Below are 27,711 nucleotides of genomic sequence, written 5' to 3'. Positions count from 1 at the left end.
GGCAAAAACGCTGCAGAAACGCTTAAAAAATGCATGGTAGAAGGCCTGCCATGTCCCCCAATGATAATCTGCATGTGCTGTGCACATGCTGCGGAAACTTCCGCTGCGGATTATCATTGCGGAAAAAAATGCAGCACTACCAATTATTTTGCGGAAGTGCTGCGTTTTCGCCGCCATTGACTTGCATTAGAACGCGCCAATTGCGCAAGACTGCATCTGTGCTTGCATAATTGGCGCGTTCTAATGTGCGGATGGTACCCGGGTGTAGAGGAGAGGAGAGTCTCATCCACACCCAGGTACCATTAAAAAAGCTGTAAAAATGAATAAAATAAAAAATAAATATATACTTATCTTCTGGCGGCCCGCGCTGCGCTCCTCCTTGCTTCCCGGCACTTCGCGATGGAATGAAGGACCTGCGCTGACGTCAGAGTCATGTGACGGGTCACGTGACGCTGACGTCGGCTGGTCCTTCACTCTACCGCTGCCGGCAGCCGGGACCGAGCGAAATAAGACAGCGCGGGCCATCGGAGGGTAAGTATATATTTATTTTTTTACATTCTCTCGGGTCTCACTATATAAATCCATGCTGTTTGCATGGATTTATATAGTGTGACCAAGTTGTCAAGCACTTTCCAAGTGATGCTAAAATCGCTTGGAAAGCGCTTGTCAACCCGCATGCGGAAATGCAAGTGAAGAACGCTTCACATCCACATATCCCTGGCAGGAAAAACGCATGTACAATCCGCATGTACAATCCGCATGCGTTTTTTTTCTGCCAGGGAGATGCAGAAACGCTCAGGAAAAAATCCTGAGCATTTCTGCATCGTGGCCACATAGCCTTACTGCGCATCAGGTTACCTCAGCTACCTGACACTCCTATGACATGATCCTCCTAGGTCATTCAAACTCGTCTCAAGTGGTGGATACCGTCTGATTATTAAGTAGTTGGTGAGATGCTGTGTGCCCAAAAAGTACATCAATGCTCCAATATTGCTCAAGAGATTTCATGTTAAGTATCCTCTTTCTTTAATTACTGACTCTTCTGTGAGGGGCCCTAAAAGAGGAATATTATTAAGCACTTGTTTTGGCTAGGCCTGGCTCATCTCTCTTCTCTTATAGCCTCCACCCTTTTTTGTGCTCCACGTTAGATTTCCAAGTTATCTCATTATGTCTCGGTGACATAATGCTAGGCCTCTTAAAGCCCAGTTTGACACACACCTATGTTTTAGTATTGAGACCAAGGATGGACAATACCATTGGTGTAACCTGTGCAAGGGCCCAAGAGGTAAGGGGGCCCATTTCCAACTCCAAAGCAGGTGGAATTGTGCATTATCATGAGCTGATGGCCACAAAGGGCCCATATCTTGAAATATCAGGGCCCATATCTTGAAATATCAGGGCCCTCTTCTCTTTGTGTATGCCAGTGATTGAGACTATGTGTTCTTTTGCTGTTTGGAGTGCTCCACCATCCTTTTATTGTACTTTCATCTTTGCAAAACTACTGTGATTCCTGCATACCCTCAGACCTGCTGGTTAACTCAGTTTTTACTATCTCCTGGTTAAACCATCAGCTGGAGTTAGCATCGCAAAATGTTATTGGACTCTGTTCGTGTTGTATGTTCATCCTTGCCCTGCGGTTCCTCTATGTCCTTTCTTAGACTAAAGGCCCCGTCACACTAAGCGACGCTACAGCGATCCCGACAACGATACGACTTGTCAGGGATCGTTGCTGCGTCGCTATGTGGTCGCTGGTGAGATGTCAAACAGTCAGATCTTCCCAACGATGCAGTGACCCGTAACGATCTGTATAACGCCTATGTGTTTCTGTGTCTGAGTCGTCAACAAGGTCGTTGGTAAGGTGTCAAACACAGCGATGCATGCTACCCAGCGGAGCCTCAACGATCAAAGAAATGTCCAGACCATTCCGACACGACCAGCGATCTCACAGCAGGGGCCTGGTCGCTGCTAAGTGTCAAACGTAGCGAGATCGCTACTGAGGTCGCTGTTGCGTCACAAAACTTGTGACTCAGCAGCGATCTCGCTAGCGATCTCTCTTAGTGTGATGGGGGCTTAACCGTTTCCATCTTCGTTTGCCCTCCTGAATCTGTGGCACCCAGTGTGCCCAAGTTCACACTGTTTCATGTGTACTCCAGCATGCTGTATCAATGCTTTGGGTCCATGTGTCCACCCTAACCTATGACTTTGTGAATCCACCTCATCCCTGCCGCTACCATATACCACTACTGCATACTCTGCTGCATCAATTCCACTCCTCTTTGACTACTCTGCTATTCTGGTTATTGTTCCAGGCTTTTTGAACATAATTTCACACAAAACCCCAAAAATGGGCCAGACAAAATTGTTGTCCCCCTCAACTTAATACTTGGTTGCACACCCTTTGGAATAAATAACTGCAAACATTCGCTTCCTATAACCATCAACAAGCTTCTTACACCTCTTAACTGGAATTTTGGACTTCTTCTTTTGCAAACTGCTCCAGGTCTCTCATATTTGAAGAGCGCCATCTCCCAACAACAATTTTAAGATCTCTCCACAGATGTTCAATGGGATTTAGCTCTGGACTCTTTGCTGGCCATTTCAGAACTCTCCAGCGTTTTGTTTCCATCCATTTATTTGTGCTTCTTGAAGTATGTTTGGGGTCATTGTCCTGCTGGAAGACCCATGACCCATGTACTAACTCTGAAATGCTTCAACGGATCCCATTGATTCTGAGATTGTTTTTTCGTGACATATTGTACTTAATGATAATATGGTGGTAAAATTTCTTCAATATGAATTATGTTTATTTGTGAAAAAATGGGAAATTTGGCAAAAATGTTGCAATTTTCAAAATTTTAATTTTAATGCCCTTAAATCAGAGAGATATGTCACACAAAATAGTTAATAAATAACATTTCCCACATTTCTACTTTACATCAGCACAATTTTGGAACCAAAATTTTTCTTTTGTTAGGAAGTTATAAGGGTTAAAAATTGACCAGCAATTTCTCATTTCTCCAACAAAATTTGCAAAACCACTTTTTTGGGACCATATCACATTTGAAGTGACTTTGAGGGGCCTTTATGACAGAAAATACCCAAAAGTGACACCATTCTAAAAACTGCACCCCTCAAGGTGCTTAAAACCACATTCAAGAAGTTTATTAACCTTTTAGGCGCTTCACAGGAATTAATGGAATGTGGAAAAAAAAGTGAACTTTTAACTTTTTTCACAAAAATGTTACTTTAGACCCAAATTATTATTTTTTTTTGCAACAGTAACAGGAAAAAATGGACCCAAAAATTTGTTGTGCAATTTCCCCTGAGCATGCCAATATCCCATATGTGTGGAAAACCACTGTTTGGGCGCCCGTCAGGGTTCAGAAGTGTCACTGTGTGACTTTTTGAACGCACTATTGGCTGGAATCGAGAGCCGACGCCATGTCGCATTTGGAGAGCCCCTGATGCGCCTAAACAGTGGAAATCCCCCACAAGTGACCCCATTTTGGAAACTAGACCCCTCAAGGATTTTATCAAGGGGTATAGTGAACATTTTGAACCCAGAGTTAAGACACTTTCAATATGATGACCTGATGTTATCAAATTTTAAGTTGTCATTAGTCTTGAGCGCAAGTGCTCGCTACTTGAGTTTGCATCGGGTACTCGGGTATGCACCATGTATTGCGGGTGCTCAAGTGACATGCTCGAGTCCCCGCCCGCATGTTTCATGGTTGTTAAGACGCCCAAAAGAGAAACGTGGGGATCCCTCCTGCATGGCAGGCAATCCCTGTAAGGATTTTTTGGCTGTATAATAGCCGCGAAACACGCGGGGCGGGGACTCGAGCATGTCACTCGAGCACATGCGATACTCCGTGCATACCCGATGCACACTCAAGTAGTGAGCACTTGCGCTCAACACTAGTCGCCATATTGTCATCATTTTTTTTCTTCACTTTTGAAAAACTCCCAACTCTAGCACAACACCAACCCTAGAGTTTATTTTTTACTTCGTTCCTTGTGCGGTATAAGTGATTAGACGACTTTATTCTTCGGGTCGATGCGATTACAGCGATACCAGATCCATATCGGGTTTTTATATTTGGGAGCTGTCACACATTAAAAGATGCTTTTTTTTTGTAAAGACTAGTTTTTGCAATCATTTTTCCATATTTCGGCTGATAGTCATATAAGGGCTTGTTTTTTGCGGGACGAGGTGACGTTTTTATTGGTACCATTTTTGGGCAAATGACGTTTTTTGATTGCTTTCTGTTTTGATTTTTGGGAGGCAGAATAAACAAAAACCAACAATTCAGGAATTTTTTTGTTTTTTTATGCTATTCCGGTTGTGGTAAAATTGATAAGGCAGCTTTATTCTTCAGGTCAGTATGTTTACAGCGATACTACATTTATATCTTTCTTTATGTTTTGCCACTTTTACACAATAAAAACTATTATATAGAAAAAAGATTTTTTTTGTATCTCTTTATTCTGAGAGTTTTAACTTTTTCATTTTTCGGCTGATGGAGCTGTATGGCGGCTTGTTTTTTGTGGCACGATGACGTTTTCAGCGGTACCATTTTTATTTATATTTGTCTTTTTGATCGCATTTTATTCCATTTTTTGTTTGGCGGTATGATGATAAAGCATAGTTTTTTGCTTCGTTTTGCTTTTTATTTTTATTTTTTTACAGTGTTCACTAAAGGGGTTAACTAGTTGGGCAGTTTTATAGGTCAGGTTGTTCTGGACGCGGTGATACCAAATATGTGTACTTTTTATTGTTTTTATTTTGTTTTTTTCATAATAATATTTTTTATGGTTACAGTATATTTTTACTTTTTTGGATTATTTTTTCTTTTTTTTTTCTTTCCACTTTCTGACACATTTTTTACTTTTATACTTTGTCCCACTATGGGACTTTCATTTTTTGCATGCTGATCACTTGCACAGCATAGAAATGCAGCAGCATCCCTATGCTATGCAGGCTGTCAGCCCTGCAGACACAAGTTAGGTAAAACGTGCATGGAGCACGATCTACCTAACTTCCTGATGCCTGGTGACCCGGATGTCGTCATGACAACATCGGGCCACCATGGCAACAATTGAGACCCCGTACTCACAGCATGGCGTCGCCAATCCAAGGTAAGAGGGGCGCTCTTACCTCTGCTTGCCCCGGAAATGCTGCGATCGACTTCGATCGCAGCATTTCCGGAATTAATGTGCCGGGAACGGTGCGGCTCCTCTCCTGGCACATAGTAACAGGTGTCAGCTGTTAGAATCAGCTGACATCCGGTGGTGATCACTGCCTGTGTACGGGCGCAATCGCCAGGGCGTAATAGTACGTATCTGGTCCAATAGGCCCAGGGCGCAGATACGTATTATTAAGCCCGACGTTAGAAAGGGGTTAAATAAATATTGCCTTATTTTTAGAAATTATTCAATTTTATCTGATAATCTATCTAGAACACCTAATATTATTTTTGGGTGAAATAGGAGTTTTAAAAATCATATTACACCCAGCCGTATTAAAACATTAAATAAGAAACAAGAGCAGTTATTCCTCTTTCTATAACTAACGGGGACCTATCGGTGTTGGGTTTCTAAATGCCAATGTTGTGCAATGGTGAAACATGGCTGTAAACCTTTCCAATCAAGAATCACCGCAGAGACTTTTCATATCAGCCAATTTCATTTTTTTAGTACATTCTCTGTGGTCTACTTGTTAGAATATCACATTGTATGATTTTTTACATAATTAATTAGCATTTTATTGCATGAAATAAGTATTTGATATAATAGAAAAACAGAACTTAATATTTGGTACAGAAACCTTTGTTGGCAATTACAGAGGTCAGATGTTTCCTGTAGTTCTCGACCAAGTTTTCATACTACAGCAGGGATTTTGGCTCACTTCTCCATACAGATCTTCTCCAGATCTTTCAGGTTTCGGTGCTGTCGCTGGGTAACCTTGATTCTGGTCTGAAGACCACTCCAGGACCTTGAAATGCTGTTTAAGTAGCCACTCCTTAGTACCCCTGGCTGTGTGTTTCGTGTCATTGTCATACTTGAAGACTCAGCCACGATCCATCTTCAATGCTCTTACTGAGGGAAGGATGTTGTTGGCCAAAATACCGCGATACATGACCCCATCCATCCTCCCTTCAATACGGTGCAGTCATCCTGTCCCAAAGTATAATGTTTCCCCCACCATGCTTCACTGTTGGGATGGTGTTCTTGGGGTTGTACTCATCCTTCTTCCTCCAAACACTGCGAGTGGAGTTGATATCAAAAAGTGCTATTTTTGTCTCATCTGACCACATGACCTTCTCCCATGACTCCTCTGGAATATCCAGATGGACATTGGCAAACTTCAAATGGGCCTGGACATATTCTGGCGTGAGCTGGGCGACTTGTGTGCCCTGTAGGGTTTTAATCCATGACGGCGTAGTGCGTTACTAACGGTAATGTTTGAGACTGTGGTCCCAGCTCTCGTCAGATCATTGACCAGGTCCTCCATGTAGTTCTGGGCTGATTCCTGACCTTTCTCAGAATCACCCTTACCCCACGAGGTGAGATCTTGCATGGAGCCCCAGACCGAGGAAGATTGACAGTCATCTTGTGTTTCTTTGTATTTTCTAATAATTGTACCAACAGTTGATGATTTCTCACCAATCTGCTTGCCTATTGTCCTGTAGCCCATCCCAGCCTTGTGCAGGCCTACAATTTTGTCGCTGGTGTCCTTAGACAGCTCTTTGGTCTTGGCCATGGTGGAGAGGTTAGAGTGTGATTGATTGAGCGTGTGGACAGGTGTATTTTATACAGGTAACGAGTTCAAACAGGTGCAATTGATAGTCTCACACACAGCCAGGGGTACTAAGGAGTGGCTGCTTAAACAGCATAGTCTCACAGTTGAACTCTACCTACTATAAAAATTACAGACCCCTCCATTCTTTGTAGATGGAAAACTTGCAAAATTGGCAGTGAATCAAATACTTATTTTCCCCACTGTAGTTGCAACCTCCAATTTGTGGGCCATGCTAGCCAACAAGTTCCACAACAAAATCAATAATCACAGGTACAATATATGGAACGGGGTGCTTAAGCATAGTCTGTCAAGACAATTTTTGATTGAACACCAAAAAAATCCCAACAGTTTACGGCTAACAATATTGGAGCAAATATCTGAAAAATATCCTGATCGTTTCCAATTAACAGAGAGTTGTTCTGGATTTTCAAATTGTCGATGTTGGTAATGGAGGGACTCAATGAAAGTGTAGAGAACACATTATAGAATGTTATTAATTATATATTTAAACTATTGCTGCTAGGTGACTTTCTAACATATCTTACTACATAAAGAGCTTAATGTTGAGGTAAGTCTGAGAAAAAAATACACTGCAATACTTCAGTTGGCCAGAGGGGCAGCATACAGAGAGATTTCCACGCGATCTGCCTGAAGTTTTACAGCTGATGTTTTTCTCGGACTCAACTCAACATTGAGCTCTTATGTAGTAAGACGGTCTGTCTTCTCTGTCTCTTGCCCTTCCCCGGCTTCATCATCATTGTTGAGAAGGAGGAGGATCTGGGCCATGTTTAAGCTCGGCCAGGTCCCTGCTCCTCTTTCTCTCATTCCCTTTTCTCTGTGATCCTGGGCAGAGGCTCCTGCAGGAAGGGGCTCAGTCACACTCTGTGGCAGCGGCTCAGGACAGGCATGGGGCTGCTGTGCTGTGAGGTGGACACGATTTACAGGCCCATGTGGACTGGAACCTCCTGATTGAGCGGGTGCTGCGGGCCATGGTGCAGGCGGAGGAGACAGGCTGCCCCTCCACCAGCTACTTCAAGTATGTGCAATAGAAGATCCTGGCCTACATGAGGAAGATCGTGGCCACATGGATGCTGGAGGTGCGTGCGGCTCCTCTGCCGGGGTCTGCTGCAGCGTTGAGAGTTGGGTAGGTGGTCAGCAGATGACCGGCGCCCTCTGTGCCGGCCACTGGGGACACGGAGAATCGCAGCAGGCACCATTTGTTGCTTCAGACCTGCTGCCCCCAGGGTGACCTTTGCCTTCCCCAGGTGTCTCTACCTGCCCCGCCGTCCACGTCTGCGAGACTCCTCCACCTTCATCCTCTGCTGGGAATTAGGATTTCATGTGCATATATTTTACCTTTGCCCCAAATTCCCCCCAAAAAATCTGCAAACAAAACTGCCTCCTCTGCCCTTAATGAAGGAAGCAGAAGAAGGTGCAGAACTTTCCAAAGTCATTGCATTAACCCCTGCAAGACCAGAAGGGAAGGGAAGGCTGCACTGGGGGGTAAGATGACAACTTTGTTGTTTATCGTGTAAAAAGGCTGAAAGTAAATAGACATGGGTAATTTGAGTTAGTTTTTATTATGTAGAGCACACTTTTCTAGCTTCTGAAACGTATTTGTTTCGGAACTCGGGCTGCTAATATAAATAAATATATACAGTACAGACCAAAAGTTTGGACACACCTTTTCATTTAAAGATTTTTCTGTATTTTCATGACTATGAAAATCGTACATTCACACTGAAGGCATCAAAACTATGAATTAACACATGTGGAATTATATACTTAACAAAAAAGTGTGAAACAACTGAAAATATGTCTTATATTCTAGGTTCTTCAAAGTAGCCACCTCTTGCTTTGATGACTGCTTTGCACACTCTTGGCATTCTCTTGATGAGCTTCAAGAGGTAGTCACCGGAAATATGTCTTCCAACAATCTTGAAGGAGTTCCCAGAGATGCTTAGCACTTGTTGATCCTTTTGCCTTCACTCTGCGGTCCAGCTCATCCCAAACCATCTCGATTGGGTTCAGGTCTGGTGACTGTGGAGGCCAGGTCATCTGGCGTAGTACCCCATCACTCTCCCTCTTGGTCAAATAGCCCTTACACAGCCAGGAGGTGTGTTTGGGGTCATTGTCCTGTTGAAAAATAAATGATGGTCCAACTAAACGCAAACCGGATGGAATAGCATGCCGCTGCAAGATGCTGTGGTAGCCATGCTGGTTCAGTATGCCTTCAATTTTGAATAAATCCCCAACAATGTCACCAGCAAAGCACCCCCACACCATCACACCTCCTCCTCCATGCTTCACGGTGGGAACCAGGCATGTAGAGTCCATCCGTTCACCTTTTCTGCGTCGCACAAAGACACGGTGGTTGGAACCAAAGATCTCAAATTTGGACTCATCAGACTAAAGCACAGATTTCCACTGGTCTAATGTCCATTCCTTGTGTTCTTTAGCCCAAACAAGTCTCTTCTGCTTGTTGACTGAAAAAAGATAATTAGCTCATATCACCTGATACTCACAGGAATCCCAGGCTCGCGGATTAGTGTCCAGCATACACTTGCAAGGATATATAAAGAAGGTAAAATCCGGTGCCACATGCGATAAATCCTTTTATTCTGAAATTAAAAATCACAACATGTCCCTAGAAGGGGAACAACTGGACGTGTTTCGAGGACACAGCCCCTTATTCGTCAGTATACAAATGAATTAAAAAACAACACATTTATAATAAAAACTGTGACCACCCCTAAACATGTGTGATAGATTAGTATACAAATTAGGATATTAACTCCTACTTAGACAAGATTTGCGTGCAACGAATTCTCATAGAATATTCAGATATAAACTTAGGAGAAAAGAGAAAAAAAAACAAAACTAAAATAATCTTGTCCAAGTAGGAGTTAATATCCTAATTTGTATACTAATCTATCACATGTTTAGGGGTGGTCACAGTTTTTATTATAAATGTGTTGTTTTTTAATTCATTTGTATACTGACAAATAAGGGGCTGTGTCCTCGAAACACGTCCAGTTGTTCCCCTTCTAGGGACATGTTGTGATTTTTAATTTTGGAATAAAAGGATTTATCGCATGTGGCACTGGATTTTACCTTCTTTATGTATCTTCTGCTTGTTGCCTGTCCTTAGCAGTGGTTTCCTAGCAGCTATTTTACCATGAAGGCCTGCTGCACAAAGTCTCCTCTTAACAGTTGTTGTAGAGATGTGTCTGCTGCTAGAACTCTGTGTGGCATTGACCTGGTCTCTAATCTGAGCTGCTGTTAACCTCGGATAAACTTATCCTCAGAAGCAGAGGTGACTCTTGGTCTTTCTTTCCTGGGACGGTCCTCATGTGAGACAGTTTCTTTGTAGCGCTTGATGGTTTTTGCAACTGCATTTGGGGACACTTTCAAAGTTTGCCCAATTTTTCGGACTGACTGACCTTCATTTCTTAAAGTAATGATGGCCACTCGTTTTTCTTTACTTAGCCGCTTTTTTCTTGCCATAATACAAATTCTAACAGTCTATTCAGTAGGACTATCATCTGTGTATCCACCTGACTTCTGCACAACACAACTGATGGTCCCAACCCCATTTATAAGGCAAGAAATCCCACTTATTAAACCTGACAGGGCACACCTGTGAAGTGAAAACCATTTCCGGTGACTAGCTCTTGAAGCTCATCAAGAGAATGCCAAGAGTGTGCAAAGCAGTCATTAAAGCAAAAGGTGGCTACTTTGAAGAACCCAGAATATAAGACATATTTTCAGTTGTTTCACACTTTTTTGTTAAGTATATAATTCCACATGTGTTAATTCATAGTTTTGATGCCTTCAGTGTGAATGTACAATTTTCAAAGTCATGAAAATACAGAAAAATCTTTAAATGAGAAGGTGTGTCCAAACTTTTGGTCTGTACTGTATATGCTCTTATTCTCCATTTATTCACCTTTGATTGGATCTGATTATTTTTACTTACAGGTGCATCTCACTAAATTAGAATATCATCAAAAAGTTAATTTATTTCAGTTCTTCAGTACAAAAAGTGAAACTCATATAGAGTCATTACAAACAGAGTGATCTATTTCAAGTGTTTATTTCTGTTAATGTTGACGATTATGGCTTACAGCCAAAGAAAACACAGTCATTATCTCAGTAAATTAAAATAATTAACAAAAAACGCCCACAAAGTCTTCGTAAGCATTTTAAAAGGTCCCTTGGTCTGTTTCAGTAGGCTCCGCAATGATGGGGAAGACTGCTGACTTGACAGATGTCCAGAAGGCAGTCATTGACACACTCCACAAGGTCCCAGAGTTCCAATTTTCATTTTGGAAATCAAGGTCCCAGAGTCTGGAAGAAGAGTGGAGAGGCCACAATCCAAGCTGCTTGAGGTCTAGTGTGAAGTTTCCACAATCAGTGATGGTTTGGGGAGCCATGTTATCTGCTGGAGTAGGTCCACTGTGTTTTATCAAGAACAAAGTCAGCGCAGCCGTCTACCAGAAAATTTTAGAGCACTTCATGCTTCCCTCTGCCGACAAGCTTTTTGGAGATGGAAATTTCATTCTCCAGCAGGACTTGGCACCTGTCCACACTGCCAAAAGTACCAATACCTGGTTTACAAACAACAGTATCACTGTGCTTGATTGGCCAGCAAACTCGCCTGACCTTAACCCCATAGAGAATCTATGGGGTATTGTCAAGAGGAAGATGAGAGACACCAGACCCAACAATGCAGATGAGCTGAAGGCTGCTATCAAGGCAACCTGGGCTTCCATAACACCTCAGCAGTGCCACAGGCTGATCGCCTCCATGCCACACCACATTGATGCAGTAAATGATGCAAAAGGAGCCCCGACCAAATATTGAGTGCATTTATTGAACATACACTTCAGTAGGACAACATTTCGGATTTTAAAAACATTTTTCAAGCTGTTGTTATAAAGTATTCTAATTTACTGAGATAATGACTTTTGTGTTTTCATTGGCTGTAAACCATAATCATCAACATTAACAGAAATAAACACTTGAAATAGATCACTCTGTTTGTAATGACTCTATATAATATGAGTTTTACTTTTTGTATTGAAGAACTGAAATAAATTAACTTTTTGATGATATTCTAATTTAGTGAGATGCACCTGTATAAAATTAAAAAAAATATTTTCATTTGTTTTTTTGTGTGAAGAATCGCATTGGATCTGTAGATCATGGCTTCTTTTTTATAATGCCTCAAACAATGCAAAAGGGTTTGTTTTTTTAAATGCTTGTTTCATTGCATCTGATTGTAATTCTTACGTCATCATTTGATCATATAAAGGTCAGGACTGACATCCTGTTAAATTGTAACTGAGGAAGGGAGCTGACCGTCCCTGAAACTTTTATTCCAATAAAGTTTCCATTTTACCTTAATCTGGTGCCATTCCATCTATGGTAGCTCCCGCACGATACTGCCACTACTTCTTGTCTGGCTTCTATTTCCTGTTCTGTGTTTAGGCATTCGGAAATTCCAGGTGAGCAACATTGTACCTATTAAGGTCTGCTTGGCAGTATAGATTCGCACATCAAGCACTTTTCTAGTCCTTCTCTTTTTTTACATACCTACATTAAATAGAAATTGGAGAGGGGCTTCATTCATCCAGAAATCTACATCTTCTGCCAGAGCAAAGTTCTCCTTTGTGAAGAAGGGCAGACTCGTTTAGAAAAGGCATTGCCTATTGGGGTTTAAGTAAGATCACAATTAAGTTTGACACCCCTTGCCCGTCAGCTCTTAACTCTTCGTCCTGATCAACGCCGCTCATATCTTCACTAAAGTTGTTCTTCGTGGGGCCTATAATGTAATCTGCATCAAAGAGGAAGGTAAATATAAAATGGCAATCAATGTTTGTGATGGCTACTACGAGTATCTTGTCATGCCCTTTGGGGCATGAGATGTACTTATTCGGTAGATACTTTTGCATCTGGACAATATTTTCTGCTCTACACAGACTGCAGAAGATTTATCTGTAACCCAAAACTAGAAAAATGTTTGATTGTTAGGGGCTCTTAATTTAGGATATCTTATTTCCTTTGGAGACTTATGAATTGATCCTGATTTCAATTTAAAAATAGCCATAATATATTGGCGGAAATAAAAAAACATTAAACTCATCTCAGTCCTAGGGATTCTTCATTACTGCAGCACAGCCTGATATTGCGTTATCGTCCAAATTGGTCAATGTATGGGTCTTACTGCTTTTCGGAATTTTGTTGACTTTGCCAATAATTGCTTACAGTGCATCAGGAACTACCCTCAAGTAGCACCCTTATGAGTTAGATCTGTCAAAAGAGAAACTGATTCATTGAACTGGCTAAATTCTGCAATAAAAGCTTTTAGCTTTATCAAGACTCACTTCTTTGCCTTGGTTCTGCCTACTCCTGATATTAAAGAGGACCTGTCACTTGCTTAAAAAAATTAGCTAATTACCTTGTAAAAATCCCTGAGCTCCCTCGATCCTTACACTTTTTTTCTATTTTGTGTTTCGGCACTCAATTACAGAGATATTCCTATGAGATGCCTTTGGAGGGTAATATGTAAAAATCTCTGCTTGCAGTCCAACTGGGCGTTTCTTTAGAATCTTCTCTGGGGACATGGCATTTCACCCCTACCTCCTAGACACTGTCAATCACAGCTCATCAGCTAACCTATCAGTATAAGAAGCTTCCAAGCTGTGATTGTCAGCGTTTGGGAGACAGGTGAAGAAACTCTGTATTAATACCACTGTTCTTGTGCAGTTTAGCATCTCACCCAGTGTTCCTTCCTTCAAACGCACAGTTCTTTGTTTTCAGTAATGTCGCTGGAAGGTCTCGTCTTGGGCACACTCTTCTTTTTTCTCCGGTCATCCTGAACTGAAGTAATTGCTGAACTACTTTCTTAATTTTCTTGGTGGTCCAAGTGGAGACATGTATTCAATGCACCCAGTTCAGGTCCTCTTGTCAGGCGGCACCTCTCGATCCCTTACAATCATTGCCCATTCCTCAAGAACTCTGGCCCTAAATATAAATTGACTTTGTTACAGACCTTCCTGCTGAGAATTTAAGACTATCTGGGTTGTGGTGGACAGTCTTTACAAGTTGGCCTTGTCTCATTTTCTGATGGACTGTCTGCTCCTTAGTTGGCTCAGATCTTTTTCAAGGAAGTCTTCCATTTCCATAGTCTACCTGCCCTTATTATTTCTGATTAAGCAGTTCAATTTGTCTCAAAATTCTGGATGGCTTTATGTAAGCTTCTGAAGATTTCTTTGAACTTCTCCTTCTCTCCTGTTGGCAGCTCCCTTTGCAATTGCCAACCAAGGACGTCCCAGATGTGCTCGATGTGAGACAAGTCCGGAGAAGCTACAGGTGATGGAAGCACGTTTAGGCCCACACAGGCTGCTCACAGTATTAAAGGAAACATGCGGCCTAGTGTTGACGAGTTGAGAAATGGCCATACCACTGGTTCCTTGACCAAATCAATGCAATGACAAGCTGTTAATGTACCTGGAATGAAAACTAGAGGGGTCCGGTGGTATAACATTGCACCACTCCTCACCAATCCTGGGAAAAGGACTGGGTGACGTTCCCTCATAAATTCCTCTTCATGTTGTTGACCACAAGGTCTTAATTTTTACATACACATTAAAAAAATTATGCGTTATGAACAGCAATGTGCTTTTGATATTAAAAGCAATAGGGCTTGTTTTGGAATTTTTTTTTTGTGTGTGAATTTTGACACAAAAAAAGAAACATTTTTTATACAAGAATCCTTGAAGACATACCCTGAAGGCCCAAGCAAGGTCGTGTCCTTAATAGTTATTAAAGCATGAAACATAATTTTTATGATTTGCAAAAAAAGGAACAAATGGAGATATTTAGATATGTTATTCAGACCTCAGTAAAGTACTAAAAGAAAGCTGAGTGGTATTCAGAACCATTAATCTATTTATACATTAATCCACCCATTGTGATATTGTATGGTTTCACTTTCATTTGTATTTTTTAGTTTGACATTGTCCTCTAATAGCTTATTAAAGTGTTCTTCACTTTTTAATAGACTAGTCTTAGAGTCTTTTCCTAACTAGGAGAGTAGCCTTGGAATATGACCTTTGGAGCGAAGCAAATTAACCTTGTATTGGTGTCTTTTGTAAGCGGCGTGACAACAGTGGAATGTGTCTAGAAATAAGCAAGAATGATTCATTCCACTATAGCAGTTGCTTGTTGTACTAGCTTTGTGTAATGGAAGGCAGTTAGCTTCATTATCAAGAGTATACAATTCCCATCAAAACAGGAATGAAGCTCATGTGCATTTGTAATGTGCTTATTTGTTCTTGAATTATAATAAAAAATCCCTCTTGGTCTTATTTTTGATCTCTCGTGGCCTTCATTTAAGTGCTAAATAAGAGAACGTGAACAACCCATCTTATGGCCATGTTGATATAAAAATAAATAAAGAGATGAATAATAATAATTAAAAAAAAAAAAATCTGCTTCATCAAAGCCTAAACTAGGCTGTTCCCTGAAGAGTTAAAAATGTAACTGTCACAAAATTACAAGCCTACAACATATGTGCTATGTATAACAATTTTGTTGGACAGATTTACCAACACTGTGTTTTATATACCATACCTTGTAAGTGTAAAATGTGCCAAATGAATAGAAAAATATGACAAATCTTTGCCAGTACATTCAGAAACTGAAATAGTCAATTTCTGTCGTAAGGTAATAAATCTGTCCCTTTGGTAAGCCTGCCTATTTTTTGCCTTTTTGGATAAGCCATCATATGGCATGTAGCATAGTATTTAGTTATTTTAGAATAAAAAAATGTGTGACGAATCTCCATCAAAAATCCTCAGCAAATTACACCACAATAGATGTAAAAAATGTTTCCCTGTTCTTTCCGGGCACACTGAATAGCCCACTTTTCTCAATAACTTGAATTTGGCATATCATCAACAATAATGTTTATATTTCTTTACCTTTTTTAAAACTTTTTCAATCTGTTTCATTCTGAAATCTGTAGCTGCTTTTCTCATCCTGTGGACAGGTCAGCTTGTATTTTAGTTTCTTTCCCCTACAGAGAATCCTGATTTGAGCCAAGTAAGGTGAGTTACTCACCTTTCTTGGCTTGAGGGCCCGGGGGGGGGCTCTGCTCTCTTCTATTACGACCATTGCCCTTCGTTGTGGTCTAAGCCAAGTTTCTCAAATAACTCGGCATACTCCTGAAACATCATCACCCCTAGGCCCTCTATGGCCAACTCAGACGGCTGTGTATGTTCAAGAGTTCAGTAAGCTTTGTATTTTGTTACTGTGTGCTTTGGAGTTTACCTCATTATCCATTTCTCTCAGCTGGAAATCATCTCTTTACACGTCATATAATTAGCCTGAAATATTGTTATAGTTCATGTACCCATACATGACAGTTTATCCTAAAAAGTCACTGTGACGATACAGCCTATAATCTTAGTAAGCCAGACAATTAGATTTGATAGTCCAAGAGAAATACACTGTTGTCTGTGTGTTGACTTGTTGATTTATGTGTATTTCTCTTGGCTGGTCAAGAAGGACATACAATTATTTGTATAACCCTGAGGAAGACCTTGGGCCTTCACAGTCACCTAGATCAACAATTATAACTTCTTCCCTTGAGGCATGACATCTTTTAGTACAAGACAGCTTCATGATAGGCAGCAGACATGGAACAACGCTACAGTGAAGCATATAACTATTTGTTGAGATGCACGGCATTTTCTGGTAGTATACTAATTTTACACAGGGCTTCGTATTTTTGTGTAAATTTAAAATCTAGATTTTTTTTTAACTTAAGATGACTTTCAGTTTTAATCTCAATAATTTTGCAAAAACATCAATTCTTTTTCACACTTAAGCAATCACATAATTTTATTTTTGTCATTTTTATTTCCTTCCTCAAAATGTTTTCAGTTTGTTTCTCTATGGATCTGTACAGATTACGGATGACATTAAAGGTAGAAAAAGTTCTGAATTGATTCTTCTTGTTATGATTTTTTTTACATTCTACAAATCTGGCATTTTAACAGGGGTGTGTGTGTGTATGTGTAAACTTTTTATATTCACTATATATATGTGTAGGTACTATGGCAATCTTACAGTTTTGACAGACCTTATCTCATCCTAAAGGCTTACCGCAGCAATTTGACCTGTGAATTAGATATTTTCTGTTTTTAGATTTTTTTTTATTATTACAATATCTTTTTATTTGGGGTATTTTAGCCATTTAAGGGATAAGGGAATATATGTATATGATCGAAGCAATAAGTATTAATCATATTAGTAAACAATTATTCAAATCAGACAATTAAAACTTTATAACCTAGGGGCCATACAGTGCATAGAAATTCTTACAGCTGACATGTGCCCGCAACTGTGTGTTTTGGGTCATTATCCTGTTGCAAGACCCATGACCTGCGACTGAGACCAAGCTTTCTGACACTGGGCAGCACATTTCTCTCTAGAATCCCTTGATAGCCTTGAGATTTCATTGTACCTTGCACAGATTCAAGACACCCTGTGCCAGATGCAGCAAAGCAGCCCCAGAACGTAACAGAGCTTCCGCCATGTTTCACAGTAGGGACAGTGTTCTTTTCTTGATATGCTTCATTTTTCCGTCTGTGAACATAGAGCTGATGTGCCTTGCCAAAAACTTGCATTTTTGTCTCATCTGTCCATAGGACATTCTCCCTGAAGCTTTGTGGCTTGTCAACATGTAGTTTGGCAAATTCCAATCTGGCTTTTTTATGATTTTTTTTCAACAATATTGTTCTCCTTGGTAGTCTCCCATGAAGTCCACTTTGGATCAAACAACAACGGATGGTGCGATCTGACACTGATGTTCCTTGAGCTTGAAGTTCACCTTTAATCTCTTTAGAAGTTATCCTGGGCTCTTTTGTTACTATTCGTATTATCCGTCTCTTTGATTTGTCATAAAGTTTCCTCCTGCGCCAACGTCCACCGAGGTTGGCTACAGTCCCATGGATCTTAAATTTCTGAATAATATGTGCAACTGTAGTCACAGGAACATCAAGCTGCTTGGAGATGATCTTATATCCTTTACCTTTAACATGCTTGTCTATAATTTTCTTTCTAATCTCCTGAGACAACTCTTTCCTTTGCTTCCTCTGGTCCATGTTGAGTGTGGTACACACCATGTCACCAAACCGCACACTGAGTATCTTTAGCCCTATATACAGGCCCACTGACTGATTACAAGATTGTAGACACCTGCGATGCTAATTAGTGGACACAACTTGATTTAGCATGTCCCTTTTGTCACATTATTTTCTGTGGTACCATCATTTCTGTCCAGGCCTATTTCATGAGTTTAATTTTTTTTTTAATTCTGTGGAAGCAGGGTTGAAAAGCAATGACTGACTTTCATTTGTTCATTTTCAACAATAAAAAATAAATCCCACATACACATATTTGGTATTGCCGTGTTCAGAATCACCCGATCTATCAATATAAATATAATATATCAATATAAAAAAAGAATTAATCCGATCGGTAAACGGCGTAACAATAAAACAATTCTAAACGCCAGAATTAAATTTTTTTTGGTTGCGGCAATAACAGGCAATCAAAACATCGGATCTACCCCAAAATGGTATCAATAAAAATATTAGTTCTGTGCGCAAAAAATAAGCCCTCCCCCAGCCCCAGATTTTTTCTAGCCAACTTTGGATTTTTTTTTTTCAACACTTAAATAAAAAAATAACCTATACATGTTTGATGTCTACAAACTCGTAATGACGTGGAGAATAATAATGGCAGGTCAGTTTTAGCATTCAGTGAAAGTGGTAAAAAAAAACAAAAAAGCAACTGTAGTATTGCACTTTTTTTGCAATTTCACCGGACTTGGAATTTTTTCCCCGTTTTCCAGTACATGATATGGTAAAATCAGTGATGTCGTTCAAAAGTACAACTTGTCCCGCAAAAAATAAGCAGTCACATGGCCATATTGACTAAAAAATAAAAAAGTTCTCGCTCTGGGAACAAGGGGAGCAAAAAACAAAAACGGAAAATGCTCTGGTCATTAAGGGATTAAAGGCAAAGTGCCATGGAAGAAAAATATGCATTATTACAGCCTAGGACATGTAGCTGCCCTAAAAATCAATGTTTGACCCTTTAACGAGCCTTGTGACATAACCAGGGATAGAGCCAAAGGCTGTATTATAGCGTATAGCATCCTATGCAATATTTCTGATCAAGAATTGACTCGTGGTGCGGACTTTAAAATCTGTATGAAGTCAATTCTTTATGTGGAATTCAACACGGATTTTATTCTTTGCAATAAAAATGGTGAAATCGGAGGCAACAAAATCTGCATGTAACAAGCGCTAATTTTGCTGCAGATAAGCTGAAAATATCCGCGCCAAACCCGCAACAAGCAAACTGAAGCTTAATACCGATGTTATTGCAACATCTTACCTGATTTGTTTGAATATCCGTGATGTACATCAAGGGATTCTTTCCTTTTGTGAATTCTGGCACGTTCACAGTTACGAATGCCGACGTCACTGCAGTAGTCCCACTACTGATCTAAAATAACACCGTGATATATTTGTCACCAATAAAGAAAATAGGCACAAAAGAGGTCAGTACTCAGTAGCCAATAATTAGGCAAGGGGTCCTAGCATTAAATGTATGTGCAGAAAAATCTGCTGCAAATATTGGAAAGTTGGTAGGAAAAATTATGCGTAAAATACGCATTATTTTTGCCAAATTTTTAATGCGTTTTTTTCCAAATCATTTTAATAGGTGAAAAATACTGCAAAAATGCTGAAAGAATTGACATACCTCAGACTAGAAACTGCTTCAAAACTGCAAGGAAAAAATAAGCAGCGTGTGAATTCTGTTTATTGCTGTATATGTATAGCTTTATTGCTTTATTTCTAACTTTGTAAGTTATTGTATCAGAATTGTAGTGATATAACTTCAGGCTATTCTTTGAGGTACAGAAATTGAGAAAAAGTTAATATTCACCTATGATACCCAATCTGAAAAAATAAAACAGTGACCGTGCTTCTTTAACTTCAATTTCTTGTGATGACCCTTTGATTGCTTTATACTTTTTACTACTTTGTATTCCAAAAAGTGGAGTCAAGGAGGAACAGGACTAATGGGGAAACGGAGAGAGGCTCAACTCTGTATGGGAGTCATGCCTGACACAGGGCTATATATTTCTCTTCCAGCTTTCTTTAAAGAGAGATTCCTGTATAATATTCTACCTATAGCTAGTAAAAATTGAGGTGATTTGTTTTCCTTATTTGATATGACCTAAATTGTTACAGATGTTAGGCTAGGTTCATATACATATGCACAGTGATCTCCACTAAGCACTGTGCCGAGGTTTTGGTGAGAATCCCCAAAATACAGGATTACAACGGAAACCCTGACAGAGCCCCAATAGAGCCATTAACTATTATGCGATAGACAGTCACTTTGGCCTCCATCCCAGGAGTGTTCATCATTTCAGCCATGCAGAAAGGGTGGTCTGTGCACATCTGTAAAAGACTAACACTGTCGCAATATATGCCAGAGTCCAAAGTGACTCTGTCCACCCCGTAATAGTTATAGGCTCCGTCTGGACTCTATGGGGGTTTCCTTAGCCTTCTTTCAACTTTGTAACCAATATTGGTATTTATTATGGACACTTGTGATGGCATTTACCGGCAGTGTCCGTAGGAGGATTGCCAAAGCTTTTTTGAAATCTTGGACCTTGTGTCACACTTTTCATCATATCAATTGAAAAAAAAACAAAAACACCATTTTGAAGCCTGATACCGTCTACTCTTCTCCTGTTGGCGCTGGGAATTTGTAAATGATGCTTGTAAAGGTATGACATGGTGGGTCATCACTATAGTTCTTAAATGTACCAGTATTAAGGTTGTTACTTTGCATAGTTAAGGTGCGACTGTGTGACTGCTGACTTATGAATCCCCCCAGCGCACGAACTGTGCGCTGCAGGGATTCGCCTGTATAAGACCTGGTAACAGAGGGTATGTATACGTTATACATAACCCCTGCCAATGGGCGTGGCCTTGCTCTCCATACACTTGTATTGAGCGAGGCCGCGCCTTCTAGTCGGATGCTCCCACTGGCCGTCCACGTCACTAGACAGGGCGTGGCCTCGCTCCATACAAGTGAATGGCCGGGGGTATGTATAACGTATACATAGGCCTCTGATCCCGGGTCTCATACTGGCGAATCCCCGCAGCCCACAGTGTCTGCGTTGAGGGGATTCATAAGTCGCAGTCACACGGAGTGACTGCAGACTTATCACTTTTGACCGGATAACCCCTTTAACCTGCCGATATCGAGGAGTCCGGCCCACAATCTAATGTGTATGGGGGTTCTGGCCAACTGATGGTTGGGAGAGGTATCAATCACGCCTGTCCAATTTCGGACTGCCAATTGCATTGTTGTCCCTGAGAAAAGCCACCAGTTGACATATTAGTCAGTATTTCTGATGAATATGGGACAATCGGCTGAGATGGCGGTCAGTCAAATCATCATTTGGCTGACAGCCATCTAGTGTGTATGGCCAGCTTTAATTCATTTGTTCTTCAGTTAGAGGCAGCTATACTAGATGCTGAAATGTGTACATCTGGAATTATCATTAAATACATCTGCATGAAATATCTCTCCATATTAAATTCTTGCAATACTGTGCAAATTACAGTAAAAGGTAACTGTTGTTTTCATGATCTGTTTTGGCCAAGTGACAGACTCGCACCTCTCCAAGCGTAAGCGTGTCTTGAGGACCTCTACATGATTATATTGCTTCCTTTGTGTTTGAATTGATACTCTTACTGTGCTAATGAGCACGTTGTAGTCATCCCTGTGCTGTCATTGTAGGGTAACCTGAATACCGCAGGAGATTTGAACAATCCTACCTCCATTTCCAGCACAGATGAACAAAGCTCCAACCTTCTGAAGAGGGATCAGACTGTAGATGAGCGCTATAATCATATGCTGAAAAGTGAACGCTATAGAATAAAAAATCCAGGCAAGTTTTTATTATGTTATTGAATGCACCACTGTATATATTCATTACTGCAAAAAAAAAAGAAGAAAACACAGAGGCTCCCTTGGGTAATATTGCTAGGTAACATACATCTCAAATAATCGATACACCGGACATGCTGACCTGTCAGAGTTGTGCTATGATGAGATCCTTCTGGAACTGTGCAAACAGGAGCATTGTCGGGAATTGGGAGGGGAACTTTGCAACAAGATCAAAACTCTTTCATCCTCTCACCCGGCGCTGCTACGTTTGGTGACAGGAGCACATTGTTTTGTTCTTCGTTGTGTTGCTAGTTCACCTCCCTTTCCTACTTCTTCTTTAGATGAAAACCCTGTTTATATCATGTTACCATATAAAACATACAGGCCCCGATTCATCTCAGTGTTTTCGCTAGAAAACTGGCCCAAAACATTTTGTGCAAAATTTAGACTTTTTAATGTGAAGATGAGCAAAAAATGTAGGGACTTTTCCCAGTATTTTTGGGCAGCTATGCCAAAGTGGACAGAGCTGGGGAGGAACTGGGATGAGGCATGGCTATACCCACCTACCTGTCAGATTCTTCAAAACTTGCAGCGTTTCTTAAACCAGAAATGTTACTGTGGACTTTAACTGCAGTAACATTCCTGTTGAGGTGCACTGAGGTGCCTACTACTGATAAGATGTTCCCAATTCATTAAGTGGCATGCGCCTCTTAATGAATTCAGTGCATCTTATTCTTACATGTCCCTCAAGACTGTCATAAGAAATTCCAGTCGTAAGGAAACAGTGCCATAGTGCTCCACTTTTTTCTTGTTTTGATGACCTGGAGAGGTCACTTGCAGTATTGTAATTACCTGCAGGTCTTTTACATCTGTGGATGGTGTTTTCTTCTGCAATGACAAATAGCAGTGGCTGGTGGTGCTGCTACCGGTAAACGCTTTGAAGATTTTTTTCAATTAATGTCTGAGCATTCTAATTTTATGACTACTAAAGAAATCAAATGGTTTCAGGATTGATTTAGCTGAATCCTAAAGTTTACACTAACTTGTCCACCCCTGCCTTTAGTGTTTTCCAGGAAGGTGGAGCTGTCTACAGAACAAGCATTGCCTTCACTTAATTCTAAAGCTGGCCATTATCACAGGTTAATTAGTCAATTATGCTTCATGGTTTTAAAGTTGGAATAAGAAAAAAGTCCATGAAGTTCAACTTTATAATGTTAGCTTGTTGATCCAGAGGGAGACAAAAAACAATTGAGTCTGATGCTTTTTACCCCATGTTAGGGGAAAAATTACTTTCGACTTCACGATGCCATATTAGCGTCACAGACCTAGGAGTAATAAGGTCATTAGAAATATTTCTGTTCTTTCCATTCATATATTTTACACATTGTAATGAAATCGCCCTTAAGACTTAGTTTTTCCAAACTGAATCCAAGTTCCAAGTTTGATGACCCGTCTTGGTATTGCAGTCCACTTATTCCCTCAATAATCTTGGCCCCTCTCTGCACCCGCTGTAAAATTGTACACAGTATTCTAAGTGTGGCCATATTAGTGACGTGTGTAGAGGCAGAACTATGTTCTTGTCACGAGCATCTATGCGTCTTTCCATGCAACCCTTGATTTTATTTGCCAGGGCAGCAGCTGGTCACTAAAGTTGAGTTGAGTTTGCTGTCTACCCATATACCTAAGTCAGTCGGTGATGTGTTTACCCAGTGGATGACTTAATAAATCCAGAAACCATTCGATAACTCTGCAGTCACTCTGTGTGACTGCAGACTTATGAACTCCCCCCAGCGCATGCACTGTGCGCTGCAGGGATTCACCGGTTTCTGAGCCGTGACAGGGGGGTACGTGTACATTATACATAGTCCCAGCCAGATCCCATCCAGTGGCACTGCCTCTCTTCCATACACTTGTATGGAGCGAGGCTACGCCCTCTCATCGGCTGCACCCACTGGACAGCTGCGTCTCTAGTTAGGGCTCGGACTCGCTCAATACACGTGTATGGAAGTGAGGCTGCGCCCACTGGACGGGCTCTGGCCGGGAATATGTATAATGCATACATAACTTCCGATCCCGGCTCAGAAACCGGCGAATCTCCACATTGCGAAGAGTGTGCTCTGAGGGGAATTCATAAGTCTGCAGTCACGCAGATTTGGACCGGACAACCCTTTAAAGGTCTGTACATCTGAAAAATTTAGAAATGAAGGTAGTTTGTTTTGCAGGAGGAAGCTTGTTGTATATTAAGAAAGCCTGAGCATGCAGTGGATGTACTGCTACGTCTACTGAGCCGCATCTGCCTCTTTATTTGCGGCTTTTCGCTGTGGCTCATAGATGACCTGGATGCACTTTTTTTTCAGCTTCTAAATCCCAAGAGAACATCTTTAATGGTAAATTCCCATGTAGTGGTTGTGCCGCAGTAAGCAGTGAAGCCCTATAAAACTGGAGAATTGCTGCAATTCCCAGTAAAACCTTGCTTGGTTTTTGCCATTCTGTGTTCAGTCTCTTTTTGTAAAAATACCTTTAGAGAAGCATAAAATACCTTCAGATGCTAGCGAGAAACATTCGGACAACCATATACATTTTTCTTAGGTGAGCTATAAAACGGCACAGTAATTAACCCATTTTATCCCTTTGATGTCTGAGACCTGCAAATGTTTTCCATAATATAATATCAACCAAATTGAAATGTTGCATGAAGTGCTTCCCCCCCTTTTTTTTACCCATTGCTGCAAAATAACCGCAGTGATGAACACCACATGATTTGTTTTAATTATGTCAAGGCAGACCATAGACAAAGCAATTATGTCAGCCATATACACCAAGAATCCATTTTAATAATCAAAGTTTAGTCTGGGATAATGACTGGGTAATATACACTCGCTGGGTTATCTTCCTCAGTATCCATCTCATCAAAATCTAAAGAGCTCGGCAATTAGGATGAAAAACCCTTTATATGATTAAGCTGGGCACATTGATTTAGGTCTTTTGAGTGCATGCTTGTTTTATTCTCCGTGGAAAAAGCAACTTTGATTCCAGCTAATTAAGTTTGTTGGGTTTTTTTGCACATGTCCTGCTATTCAGAGCGACACTGTTGGTATTTATATACAATTTTTCTTTTTTTTTCTTTTTATTTCATCTAGTTAAAGCATAAATAATTTAAGAAGCCTGCTTGGCTCAATCATTTTTATGGCAGCTGAAGAAGGCCGAGAAGAAACCTATTTGATAAAAAGTTCACAGTAGGCTTTTCTTTTGAGAACCAGAAAGTAGAAGACAAGATCAATAAACACTAGATAACAACAGTATAAGGCAAAAAAAATATACTCAAAGAGCAGGGTTTAACTGGAACTAAGCCAGCCTGGTCATCGTGCCTTTGAAATGTTTCATTATTTTCCGTCTCAACATACAGATGACACAAGCTCGTGTGAAGATGACAGCCGAGACGGAAAGTTTGGAGAGAAAAAACGTGTATCAGGTAAATGTTATTTTGAGATGAAAGAAAGAGGCAACAACGCCCACGAGGGTATTAAAACAAATGAGCTGATATTACTAAATACAATGTATGTCTGGTAAACAAAGGTGATCGCGCACTAACGAGTAGGAAGAGACGCTGGAAGGCGAGTTCCACTGTTGATGAGTGAAAATCACCTGACCTTTGGGTTTTTACTTTATTTGTAGATATTTTAGAATGATTAATGCTTGTAAGCTTGCTTCAGTAATTACCCTGGAAACTGCAGATGTTGCTAATTTGCTACTTGTCTTTTGTAACTGGATAACTATCGGTTATGAGATAGTCAAATGCGCTGCGAGAATAAGACGTGCTTCTAAGCTGACTTTAAGAAACTCAATGGGTGTGAATCAGATGAGTTAGATTTTTTGATTTTTCTCTCTGATTTATGCTTCACTTTTCATATATTAGGGAATGTAGATAGAATTGCAGGGCCAGTTTACAATTCAGAAACACTATAAATTATCATAGGGTGCAATTATTAGACTAAGATACAGCAGCGTGCAATATAAAAACTATTCTGATCGGATTTTTTCCTGAGTAGGATTTTATTGCTAAGTGAATGCAACATTAAGACATTTTTGTTCAAGAGGGATGGTATAGGCAGAAAAATTCTATCAGATACTGAAAATTGTAAACCTGGAATAGGGTAAGGTGTCCCAAACGGCACCAAGAACATTAAGAAGACCTAAACCGAACGTGTGCCAGGACTGAAATGGTATCAAAAATTAGTTTAAAATATTTAAACTTTATTAGGTACAAATTATTAAGATGGATGTACAAACCAAGTCCCAACATACAGACACAAAGACAGATTGGTAGGTGAACACTGTGGGAACCCCAGAAAATGAAGGGACTCTACAAGTAAATAGTATATATAAAAGTAATAATATGATGGCAATATAATATACTATATAATAATGAAGGTAGATGATCCAGATGAAATTTGACCAACAGAAAGAGTCAACGGGTAAAAATAGAATGTACCTGATAATAAGGAACTCACCCACCACACGACGCGCGTTTCACAAATGCTTTGTTAGGGGCGAAGCGTTTGTGAAACCCGTGTTTGGTGGGTTAAAAATTCTGTCATCATATGAATGTTTTATTTATGATCCACAATACATAAAAAAATAAGTAAATACAATTTTTTTTTATGTTACAAGATAAAGGTGTTAGAATTTTTTATCAATCAATGGACAGGGAAGGACGCATGGACAGTAGAGATCTAGAATTGCAAAGCTGGCACTTTTATTTTTGGGTAGACTGGTGGAAGTATATCTGTTCAGTTTGTAGTAAAGAAAACTGATAAATGAACAGATGCTACTGTTAACATGTGACTGGCTCAAACTCATTTGTTCTGTATTGTTTTACTGAACATTTCAAAGTTCTTCTTGTCAAGTTTGTCGGTAATTTACCACCCTCCCACATTATTCTGCTATTATACCAAAATTGGCTTGAGCATCTGAGCCATTCTTCAGATATGTTATACTTCCGTAGCCATCAGGTTTAACATTAAATGACGTGATGTAGTTATGATGAATTTTTTTTTTTAAAAGGGTTACTATGTGATTTCAGAAGCTGAAATTGTTCATTTATTGTGTCTAAGATCTGTAATATGTATATTTTATATAATTTAGATCAGGACTTTTAGGAGGGACAGTGAGAGTCCGGCTTATTTCGCTTGCACACAATTCTTTGTGGTTGTGATTAACAGGACTCGCACTGTCTCCTAGAAGTTCTGCCACAATTTACATTAATTTTTTTTTTATTTAGAAACCCTGATCCAAATTAAATAAATGTATACACCAAAGAGCTCAGCTCTCGCTCTTATGCCACTCTCAAGTAGGGGAGAAAAAATCTTCTGACAGGTTAGCGTTAAGGTTGTCCTACACAAATACTATTTAACCAAAGGGTCTTTTTAGTGCTTTTTCTCATTTCATGTTGCTAAGATATGGCGTCACTTTATGATTAATTTGGATCAGACCTACCAGCCATCCTGGTGTAGCGCTACAATCCCCCTTCACTGTTTTCTTTTGTGCAATGGTCCCAGGCTATCCGGCCGTTCAGGACGTTACAGCTCACCCTATTGAAGTGAAGTTTCCCTGCACAGTGTTCTGCTCCCTGCTACTCAGCTGTGCAGGGTAAAATTAGAAGGGGATGTAGCACTACATCAGCTCTAATTCACCTTCAATCTAAGGATCTGTCGGGGTCCCAGAGGTCAGATCCCCACTGATTATGAAGTGATGTTATATCCTAGCAATATACCATCCCTTTATAAAAAAATAAAACCCAGTTAAAGTGGCCATCATCGTCCTCATGAATAAGTTAGTTTGCCAGAGCCAAG

At 40.2% G+C, this 27,711-nt stretch overlaps 1 protein-coding gene across 4 annotated transcripts in view; it reads left to right on the top strand.

Moving 5' to 3' along the window:
- KIZ (kizuna centrosomal protein) overlaps positions 1 to 27,711 on the top strand; it is a 194,446-nt gene that overhangs the window by 97,536 nt on the left and 69,199 nt on the right. For all 4 annotated transcript variants that reach the window (XM_073672453.1, XM_073672452.1, XM_073672454.1 and 1 more), the window contains 2 exons: positions 21,710 to 21,860; positions 25,266 to 25,331. In XM_073672453.1, coding sequence (XP_073528554.1) covers positions 21,710 to 21,860; positions 25,266 to 25,331 — 217 coding nt within the window. The remainder of the gene's footprint in view (positions 1 to 21,709; positions 21,861 to 25,265; positions 25,332 to 27,711) is intronic.

This window comes from Phyllobates terribilis, unplaced genomic scaffold (assembly GCF_046119375.1).
Source record: "Phyllobates terribilis strain yellow unplaced genomic scaffold, ASM4611937v1 Scaffold_3__8_contigs__length_932513732, whole genome shotgun sequence".
NCBI lineage: Eukaryota > Metazoa > Chordata > Amphibia > Anura > Dendrobatidae > Phyllobates > Phyllobates terribilis.
Note: the sequence above shows the minus strand (reverse complement) of the source record. Positions and strands in the feature narration are given on the sequence as shown.